The sequence below is a fragment of the Chiloscyllium plagiosum genome, unplaced genomic scaffold (assembly GCF_037043375.1).
Source record: "Chiloscyllium plagiosum isolate Xiang-an unplaced genomic scaffold, Cpla_swu_hap1 HiC_scaffold_4, whole genome shotgun sequence".
Taxonomy (NCBI): domain Eukaryota; kingdom Metazoa; phylum Chordata; class Chondrichthyes; order Orectolobiformes; family Hemiscylliidae; genus Chiloscyllium; species Chiloscyllium plagiosum.
This window is the reverse complement of record NW_028270142.1, coordinates 100,183,475-100,194,993: the sequence shown is the minus strand read 5'-3', so window position 1 is coordinate 100,194,993 and position 11,519 is coordinate 100,183,475. Positions and strand designations below refer to the sequence as shown.

Here is an 11,519-nt window from a genome sequence, read left to right as displayed (position 1 = left end):
CTAAGTTTTTAAAATATACTGAGCAGAATATGTAACTACAAGCCTGAGGAGTGCTCCTTATCAAAAGGGTGTGAATCTCTGCCCATCTCCTGATCCCTCCAGCCACCAATTAATTATCTTGACTCCTGTTATATCTTGACCTGATCACAGTCCTCCAGTCTTTTCTCGTAACTCTGCTGGCATCACAATAGCTGCAACTTAAGATATGTATTGCTGGAAATGTTTACTGGCTGCAGATAATGCACTCGAGGACCCTCAATGGTCTGCAACACATCACCAGAGGTGCCATGGGCCTCACCATTCTGGGGATGAGTCTATGTTCTGTACCCATCGTGTGCCAATTGTCCTGGTCATTCTGTTTTGCTTGATGAATTATTTTGCTTTGGGAATCAATTGGAAGTACAGCAGCTTCACAAATGTCAAGAGAGTTCAGGAGAAGAGCAAGGAATTAAGTTTCTCAAAAACGGTTTATTGTACCATTAAATTTAGATAATGCTTTGAAGCTTTTAAAAAAGTAATTACATATGAAATACTTATTAATTTTTCATTTAAAATTATTACAACATCACTTACCCTCAGAGAATTGTTGATATCAAAGTCAGAAAATCTAAGATTTTTTGGGTGATTCTTGTGTGTGAATCAAACAGAATGACATCCTTAAAAGAAGTCCAACTATCTTCACTCTGTAATGTGATTTATTAGTAAGTCTTTCTTTTTACTGATATTACAGCAGTGTTGCAGATCATGGCTGAAAATGTGTTGCTGGAAAAGCGCAGGTCAGGCAGCATCCAGGGAACAGGAGAATCGACGTTTCAGGCATAAGCCCTTCTTCAGGAAGGGCTTATGCAGATCATGGATCAACTAACTAATAATTACACCACCGTGAAATAAAAGGTCAAACAAACAATTTATGGAATTCATGTTCTCGGTTTATGTGAATCAATAGAACCAAGATGTGGACAAGTGTAAAATTAAATATCTTAATTTTTTTAAAAACAAATTCCAAAGCAGAAAGGAACATATTTTATAAAATCATAAAAACCAGCTATGACAAAGAGGGCATTCAAATCACGGGGCTTGAGATGGTACATTAAATCAAAACTGGATGCCTGTTCGGTGGCTACAGTTAACACAGTTTACAATGAAAAATTCCAGAGAATCAATACAGCTTTGTAATATTGTTTGTTTTTAGCTTGGTTGAATTGCTGTTCCTAGATTAGAGCAACCCAAGAGATTAGAACAGAAACTTTGGTGATAAGAACCTGTATAAAAAAGCCATCTGTTCAGAAATACTTAGCTTAGTGACAAGAAATCTGTCCCACCTATAGTGAAGGACCCCACTCTAATCCTTCTTTTAATAAAAACAGTGTAGCATATTGAGCTATAATTCTCTTAAAGCATCACCCTTTAATTACTTTACTAAATTAATAAATAAAATGTAATCTACAAGCATTTTTAAACAATGTAAACTACAAATCTCTTTCAGCTTCATGAAGGGAATAGCAGCTCTCGACACTACAGAAAAACATTGAAAGGAATTTCACACCATAATACAAACTCTTCAGGACTTAATTAAGAGATGAGTCCAGTGTCAATCATGAAGCTGCTCAACCTCCAGCCAAAAGGAAGCTGAATGGAGGAAGATATTTAAATGTAGCCAAATGTATACTTATAGTCGACTGATTTTCTATACTATACTAATCAAGTTTCAACTACCTTCTCCTCTCTACAAGATTACATTTCTACAAGGTCAATGGAGGCTATTAAGTGTCTAATTAGCATGTGTTCTAAGTATTTTTTTGGTCCCAGCACAATTAATATTGCAATTTCCAATTAGAATTGCCTTGTGATGGGGCTTAGAGAAAAGACAGATACTAAGTTTTAAAAGAGATGGTTTGTTCCCATCTAGAGCTGAAAATGTGTTGCTGGAAAAGCGCAGCAGGTCAGGCAGCATCCAAGGAGCAGGAGAATCGACGTTTCGGGCATGACCCCTTTTTCAGGAATCCTGAAGAAGGGCACATGCCCGAAACGTCGATTCTCCTGCTCCTTGGATGCTGCCTGACCTGCTGTGCTTTTCCAAAACACATTTTCAGCTTTGATCTCCAGCATCTGCAGTCCTCACTTTCTCCTTTGTTCCCATCTACCCACCCAACTCTGCAAGTAGCATCTTACTCTGACAGGCCATTAATGTAGGTGGCGGTCTTGGGATCTGGGACCATGGATCCAATGTCACCACTAAGGTACATTAATGCTGGTGTAACATAACATAGGATACTTCTGACAGAACACCCAATGACAAAAACGTACTCTTTCACTGCTCTCTTGCAGATAGGTTTGCATCACTATGCTTAGGATGCAGGAAGTTAAAATGGAATTATACATAGAAACAAAAACAAAACAAAATATCAGTTCCACTTGAGCTAAATGAAACATCCTTCATAAATAGAGGTTTATTAGAAGTGTCAACCTGCCAGTGTTGCTACATTCAATGAGAAGCATTTCTGTTATTGTCTGAGATTGTCGACAATCAATATTAATTAATGTTGAACAAAAACAGAAATAGGTTTCTCTAATTAATTAGTTATTGTTGTTTGTTCTAATGAAAATAATGCATTGCCAGACCACAGATCTATACATGAATACGAGTTTCCAAATCTGACTGATAACTGTGTTTGAGGATTCAAACAGGTGAACAGGATCATCGATTGTCTGAAGTCTTCTGGGTCAAACAGTCAAGGAGAATCATTACATCTTACAGAACTACAGTCTGGTTACAGTAGTGAACGGATGCCAAGTGTAGAATGAGGCTTCACAGAATATCCACTCTGGGCTACGACACTGTGCAAAATTTAAACATTTTGAAACATTAAACACCCCTCTACCCCTAACCCTATTGTAGTTCCTCTTGCACCATGTCCATCTGTTCTGCATCATGTCCTGTAACCATACCTGGCCATTCAGGGTCTGCATGTCAATCTATGACTCCCTTCCCTACTTCCATGTCCCTTCATGTCAACGTAAGATCTTGTACCCACCCCATAATCCCTTATAACCTTCATGTCAACCAACTCCCTGGCCTCATCCATTATGCCCACTATTCCAATTTACTGCCAACTCATGACTTCACATGCCCCTGACTCACTAGATTTTAATCATATATCTGTATCAACTCCCCCTTGAGCCATCATGGGCACAGCTCAGGATCTATGTACAGATAAGATAAAATAAGGATTAATGAAATTAAAGTTTGGGAGAAGATTTGTAGCTTGGGTGCTCGTTGTTGTGGTTCTGTTCGCCGAGCTGGGAATTTGTGTTGCAGACGTTTCGTCCCCTGTCTAGGTGACATCCTCAGTGCTTGGGAGCCTCCTCTGAAGTGCTTTTGTGATGTTTCCTCCGGCATTTATAGTGGTTTGAATCTGCTGCATCCGGAAGCTGGAACTGACAACCAGAAGTGGCAGATTCAAACCACTAAATGCTGGAGGAAACATCACAGAAGCACTTCACAGGAGGCTCCCAGGCAATGAGGATGTCACCTAGACAGGGGACGAAACGCCTGCAACACAAATTCCCAGCTCAGTGAACAGAACCACAGCATTAATGAAATTAATTTAAGTATTTATTGCAGACTTTACACTATATTTAAATCATAAAAACTCATTTGCTGCATTTACCTTCCTTCAATGATAAGATGCGTTACAATTGCACTCAACTGCTCTATCTCTTAAAACAAGCTTTGGAATTCATAGTCCCATTTCAAATCATCTAGAATAACTTGCAGTGGTCAAACCGTGAAATAGCACATGATACTGTGATAATGAACAGTTGTGAAATCAATCATGCTGATTAATCCAATAACCGAGGTTCTCAGGTGTTTGGCAACAAATGTGAAACAGAGTAATGAGTTTTTTTTTTAAAACAGTGCATACTTTTCTTCAAATATATGAAAGGTAGCGCTTTTAAATGCCAAACAGCTCCCTTTGACAGTTGTTTCCGATAGGTCCTAACAAGACTTCCGAAGTATGTCTTAAGAGCTTTGATCAATGATTTTGACATGTTTTCTGATAGTTCCTGAGTTTATGCACTTTCTACACATATTTAAGGCCTGTTTTTGTTGATTAGAGAGGGCAGCCAAAAACTATGTTATTTCCCCAAAAGGTGCCTGGGGACCATATCAGTACAGGTCAACAAAGGGACACTATGGCTACTCAAAGAAATGCACAAGGTCGTACAGATCTACTGCGAACACTTCATGCTTTACAATCCTGGGCTCCAGAAGCTGACTCAAATTCCTCTGGGAACTATGACCATGAAGATAGGCAGGACTGGGAATTTTCAGTCCATCTGCCATTTCTACCATGATAGACATTTTGTTGGCAAAAATCCTAGGATTGCAATCTGTTTGTGAGATTGAGCAGTGAGTCTTTAATCAGAGATTGTTCTAATATAGTAGACTAATGCTATGGCACAATCCAGTGACAGGATGCCATGTTTTGAGCAGGCAGTCTGGTATAGCTGGTCACACTTGTAACAACATTCCCAACTATTTGTGCCATCTCTACCAAACAACCGTGGGGATGTGTCTTCATTATGTGCAAGATTAGAATGCCAAATGTAGAGCAGGTGCCATTTGACAGAAGGACATGTGCAACAACCATTCAGGGCTGAACTGACAAATTGGAATATGTTCAAGTTCCTGAAGGGCATTCTACAACACTGAGGTAACAAAGAGGACTATCCCACCTCACCACTGTCACTTCAGCAACCAAGTTGGAGGTCGAGTGCCCAGCAAAACCTCTCATCTGCAAACTCCCCTTCCATTTTGTTTTCCTCTATTCAGTTTGTCTCTCCTCTTCTGACTCCCCTTTATCCTTGACAAACATTTTCAAAAGGATTAACTTGGCAATTAAGTGTTGCTGAAAGCCTTCTGACTGCTACGGTTTTATATATGCCCATTCCATTTTAATGCATGCACAGGCAATTTTTCCCCTCAAACCGCTACGGTGTTCTCCCGGTTAACCCAAATTTATAAGTTTCTGTACAAGTGATAATAACTATCTAGTTTTTGGAAAAAGATAGAAAGCAGCATTTTCCTGCCCGAGACCATCTAAAATCTATTGCTAAACATTCAGGTGTAAGGTAACATATTCATTCATCAAGGTTGTGGGGTCATCTTATTGGGAAGCCATTAAATCAATGGAGTTCAGTGAGGAAATAATAAGAATATAAGCCTCTATTCCCTTTAAGATGAGATATTCTATATTGTGGTAACATTCAATGAAACAGTTTGGTAAAAGTACATTAACAAACTCAAAAAGAAGAAGTCTAGACAATCATAAGCATAGGCAACAATGAGGAGCAGTCACCTGACTACATGAATGCTGTTATGAACTCTTGGGTCAAAGGAAAACCATACCAACTTCTACAACATCGTACTTTCAATTGGTACAGCTTCAGTACAGTACAAATACACTGATGATAAATCCACCATGACATTGCTTAAATAACCCAGAACAAAAGAAAATTTGAGGAAAAAAACCTGAATGACAGTCTCAGAGAATACTGAACAGCGGTCATTGACCTGAAAACATTAACTGTGTACGTAGATCCCACCTAATCTGCTGAATATTTCCAGCATTCTCTTTTTATTTCAGATTTCCAGGATCTGCAGCATTTTGCTTTGTCTGAATAACAGTCATTTGATTTTGAGTTGAGTTGACATCAGGCTCAAGTAAGAGGATGGACTAGATATTGAAGACAGATCTGGATAAGGTTGAAGCCCCATCTGTTTATTGTCTTTTAACTTCTGAACAATAACTCTGGAAAAGTCTTCTCCATGGTTGTCACTAGTGTCCAAAAGTTGCCGGACTTTTGCTGTTCTTGTGGGTTTGGTGCTGATGAGCTCATAATCCTCTTTCATTACTAAGTCACGGGAAATTAGGGCATCCAAGGCTTGATTCAGACATGCCTCTGTCATCTGATTGATAATATCCTCCCTTTTGCTTTGAATCCACTGGTGAGCCAAACCGTGAGACACACACTCTGTGATGAAACCTGCAGGCAAGGCATACATCAATAAATGGGTCATAATACAAACATAGCTGAAAATGTGTTGCTGGAAAAGCGCAGCAGTTCAGGCAGCATCCAAGGAACAGGAGAATCGACGTTTCGGGCATAAGCCCTTCTTCAGGATTCCTGAAGAAGGGCTTATGCCCGAAACGTCGATTCACCTGTTCCTTGGATGCTGCCTGAACGGCTGCGCTTTTCCAGCAACACATTTTCAGCTCTGATCTCCAGCATCTGCAGTCCTCACTTTCTCCATAATACAAACATAACAAAGGTGCAAAGATTGAGATACCTGCATTGTAGTTGTTTGCTCAAGAGTCAGCCAATGGTAGTGTTTTATACATTTTTAGGGTCTGTACTTTTTGAGGCAGAAACCAACGTTCAAACATCTCAGTGTAGACTTGACCAGCATCCAAAGTGTAGAGAACTCGAGTCGATGATGGACGAGCTGGGACAGTATTTCTAGTGGCTCCTCAGTTTCTGCCGAATTTATCCTCTCCCTACCCTTCTCGCATTTAAATGTGTCTGTGGATTTGGAATTATGCATCTCCATTGGTGATTTTCTGACTCATTACCATGAAGGTTAGACAAAATGTTATAAACATCAAGGATGTCTGAATGTTCTTGCAACCACTATGGTTAAGCCCATGGAAGGTTTATTTTCAAAGGCACTAGCGTATTAAAAACAAGGAAGCACCATGTTTCAATATTTAATCATATTGGTTTTATTTTTCTCAGTGGGAGGTGGATGTTACTGGCTGGTCAGCATTTATTGCCTGTACCTAGTTGCCTTTCGTGTTCCCTTGGTGTTGGTGCACTGCTTTCTTGAACTGCTGCAATCCATGTGCTGTAAGGAGACTCACAGTGCTATTCGGCAGGTAATGGCAGGATTTTTGACCCAGCGACAGTGAAGGAATGACAAGATATTTCCAGGTCAGGATAGTAACTGACTTTGATGGGAATTTGCGGGTGGTGTTGTTCCCATATATTTGTTGCCCTTGTCCTTCTAGTTGGAAGTGGTCATAGGTTTGGAATGTGCTGTCTCCAGATCCTTGGTGAATTTCTGCAATGCACCTTGTAGATAGTAGGAGCAGTGTGTACTGAGTACCACAAGTTGATGGAGTAGATCCTAGAAATTGAGTTCTGGATACTATCAAGCTGGAGTGTATTTGGAGCTGCATCCATGCAGGCAAGTAGGGACTATTCCATCACACCGCTAACACATACTGTGTTAACAATGGACTGGCTTTAGCAAGTCAGGAAGTGAGTCATTTGCCACATTCCTAGCTTCTGACCCTCTCCTGTATTTAGATTAGATTAGACTTACAGTGTGGAAACAGGCCCTTCGGCCCAACAAGTCCACACCGACCCGCCGAAGCGCAACCCACCCATTCCCCTATATTTACCCCTTTACCTAACACTACGGGCAATTTAGCATGGCCAATTCACCTGACCTGCACATCGTTGGACTGTGGGAGGAAACCGGAGCACCCGGAGGAAACCCATGCAGACACGGGGAGAACGTGCAAACTCCACACAATCAGTCGCCTGAGTCGGGAATTGAACCCGGGTCTCTGGTGCTGTGAGGCAGCAGTGCTAACCACTGTGCCACCCAATTTATATGGTCGGTCCAGCTGTATTTCTGATCAATGGTAACCCCGGGATGGTGAAAAGGGGATTCAGTGATAGTAACACCATTGAATGTCAGGAGGCCATAGATAGAATGTCTTTTAGACTGCGTGTTATTGTAAATGGTCATTGTCTGGCATTTGTGTGGGGTGAATATTACTTGCCACTTTTCAACTCAAACATGGATATTGTCTAGATCTCATTGCATTTGAACACTGACTACTTCAGTATCTGAGTCATCATGAATGGTGCTGAACACAGTGCTATCATTGGCAGACATACCCATTTCTGATCTTATGATGGAGGGAAAATCATTGATGAATCGATTTACGATGGTTAGGTCTAGGACATCCAGTGGAGTTCCTGGAGACACGCTCTGGAGCTGAAATGACTGACCTCCAACAAGCACAACCATTTCCTACGGGATAGGTCTGACTCCCAACCTATGTACAGTTTGCCCCTGGATTCCTGTTAACTCCAGCCATCCATTTACATTGCAGCCGGGTTTACTGCCAAATCCCATTTCTAAATATGTGGGCACCCCCAAATGCAGTACTTTATTGTTGAAATGTGCTAGCCTCCAGGATTTAAGATGTTACAAGTGGAAGCTCCACTCTAGTCCAGATGTGATCCAAAGAGCTCTCTAGAGGCATTTTAAGGCAAATTTGTTTAACTCATGCAAGTCTACAGATTATCAATTTGAGGGCAAGCTTAATCAAAATTGGGAACCATTTTCATTTGCTTGATGAAAAGTGGCTGACTTAGGATTTTCAGTGGAAATTTAAAAAGTGCAAATTCTACAAGTCCAAGATTGCATAATTGCAGATATTTAAAAACTATATTTGCAAATGCTTGCTGATATCCGTAAGCTCTAAAGCCATCTGAAAAGTGCAGTTTTGGAGTTCAAAAAAAAACAAAAATCACTAGGATAGGCAAATATTCCTATCCTGACTTGCTATTTTAAAGGTACCATAAATTCAAGTTTCAATTTTGAAAAAAACTTTTCATTTGTATGAGTGTGATCAGATGATAATTTACAAGACAACATTGAATCGGAACACTAGAAATATCTAATGATTTAAATGAAGTGGTAATGTATACTGGAATTAATTCATAAGGCAATGTTCACATGAAGTAATGAGTATAGTTACCCGAATCAAACATTTGTATCCCGGAATTTACACATATATGAACATGCAGAATAAGACCAGGAGTAGACCATCTGACAGTTTGAGCCTGCCTTCCCATTCACTATTATCATTGCTGATCTCAGATTTCTGAATTGCACATTCCCATTTACCTCTAATAATCTTTGATTCCTCTGCATAACAAGAATATTTCAACTTCTGCTTAAAAATAAATTAATCACTCCCCCCGCCCCCCCCGCCACTCCCAACTCCAATGCCTTCTGGACTTCCAAAATCACACAACCCTAAGAGTGGAGAAGAAACCTTATCACTCTATCCTAAAAGGATGACATCTGATGTTAAAAATAATGCTCTTCCTAGTTCTGGACTCGCCCACAACCAGAAACATTCTTTTCATATCCACCTTATCAAGACTATTTGGATCTTATACACCTCAGTCAAATCACCTCTTACTTTTCTAAACTCCAGCCTGTTCATCATATTCACAAAAGACAGCCCACTCATTTCAGGTATCGATCTAGGAATGCATCCCTCAACCATCTCCAAATGATTTACATCCTTCCACAAACATGGAGACTAAAATTGAATAAAGTATTCGAGATGTAGTGTCACCAATATCCCACATGATTTAAACATATAAGTAAAAAGTTATGTTCAATACCTCTCAAATATTGCATTATATTAATCTTCTTAATTTTCACGTTGTAACTACGTACTAGTCTTTTATGACTCATGCACTAGAACACCTAAATTCCCCAGCTACAACTTCCACGGTTGTCTTCATTTAAGTAATACTCTGCTTTTACATTTTTTCCAGCTAACAAGTGAACAACATGCCATTTTTACACCAGCCTATAAATATTTTATGACATATTGTGACTTTGAAAAAAAATTGAGAACTACAGTAGCCCATACAGCCTTTTGAACGTCATCATTTCTATAAAAGTAAATTAAAATGCAAGATGGGAAATCCCTCATAAACTGACCTTCTCGCAATCCATTCCATTTCACAGCTCAGCCATTTCTAACAATGTCTCTGCTTTCACACTATTCCAATTAATCATGTTACTTGTATACTATAAAGTGAAATCATAGCTTCTAGCAATATAAACTTTTGAGATCAGCATAAAACACAAATGCATTTTACATTTAGCTGCAATTTTCTAGCAATACAAAAATTCAGTTTCTTCAATCATAATTACACAGATTAAGTTCTACATGTTTAATTACGGTACATCTGTACTCACCAGAGCAAGGTTGGAACGTTATCAATCCTGATCCACTGTCTGGTTCACTTTCAGGAAATACCTTTTTAGGTATAAATGTGTCATCTGGTTGGCATATCATCGTCTGAGGCAAACTGCCTTCTTCACTGGGTGTGACTAAAGATGGTGTGTACAGTTCATCATGTTGACATTTTAAACTAGACAAAACATTTTCATCTGTGCTTCCTATGAGGAGATATTCAGAAGAAGCAGGAAAAGATTATGTACACAGGTTAAAATGCTTTCCTCCTTATTTTGTATGTTTTTTTTGAAAATTAATAGAAGTTTCTAGAAATATAGACCACATCCTTTTGGAAGTCTGCAGAAGGTAATGGCATAAGCATAGAAATGGCATTAAGATAACATTCAAAATGTGAACTAATTTTGAACCATACCTGGTGTTACTTAGACTGAAACATGAAGAAAACCTACATTTGAAAGTCCTGTATTTAAATGATAATGGTGCACTAACACATAGTAGTTTACATCAGTTACACTGCCTCAGCTGACTTGGAACTATCTTGCCATTCCTTCACTGTTGCTAGATTCAAATTCTGGAATTCTGTTTAGCATCGCAGGAGCATCCACATTAAATGCACTACAGTGTTTCAAGAAGGTAACTCACCATCACTTATCAACAACAACTAGGAATAGATAAATATTAACCTTCCCTGTGATGGATTCCATGCAAGAGTAAAAGTAATAGATTCATTATTTTGCTTGAGTGCCCTGAATGCAATGCAAAGAAGTTTTATACACGGCGCTGAGAATACACAAGCAGCCAGAAATTTATTTGAGCACAATTGATGTTGCACAGATGCTGCCCATGGTGCTGCATGGGGAGATCAGCTCTGTATTGATAACTTTCTCACTTAAAATGACTCATCCTGAGCTATTTGCTGCTAGTAACCACAATGATTGGTCTCTTCTTGCTATACCAGTTGGGGAGACTAAAGATCGATATTATCAACCTCTTCTCAGGTAAACACAACAGTTCTCAATTGAAGACATGCACCCAAAGCCTAATTTTTTTTTCCATCATATCACTTGACTTTAAATGATCATTTTCTACATCTGAACCATTCATGTATTCATCACTCCCAGACTCTCCTTAACAACATCTCATTTCCTTTCCTTGACAAAATGTAGCATATATCCTAATTAGCACTAACGTCAATGCTCTGATACCTACTATTTGCTTCCTGTCCATTAAATAATCCTCTATCTTTGTTAATACATTACGACTAACTCCATGAATCTCTATTTTGCCTTTCAACTTTGTTTTGCCACCTTAACAAATGCTTTCTTAGAAATCCAAGAGTACTGGCATCCATGGGAATCCTTTATTCCACTTGCTACATCCTCAAACAAAATTTCACTTTGATTTGCCTTGTTCTAATCATACTATGCTTTT

The 11,519-nt window shown here is 39.2% G+C and overlaps 1 protein-coding gene across 5 annotated transcripts in view; it reads right to left on the bottom strand.

Annotated features, from left to right (window-relative positions):
- Positions 1-5,233: 5,233 nt before the first annotated feature.
- ripk2 (receptor-interacting serine-threonine kinase 2) overlaps positions 5,234-11,519 on the bottom strand; it is a 51,386-nt gene continuing 45,100 nt past the window's right edge. For 4 of the 5 annotated variants that reach the window (XM_087986519.1, XM_087986520.1, XM_087986523.1 and 1 more), the window contains 2 exons: positions 10,088-10,291; positions 5,234-6,051 (listed from right to left, as the gene is read on the bottom strand). In XM_087986519.1, coding sequence (XP_087842645.1) covers positions 5,693-6,051; positions 10,088-10,291 — 563 coding nt within the window. In that variant the 3' untranslated portion in view covers positions 5,234-5,692. Of the gene's footprint in view, positions 6,052-6,309; positions 6,589-10,087; positions 10,292-11,519 lie in introns of those variants that run through there. The other variant, XM_087986522.1, reaches the window with a different exon arrangement.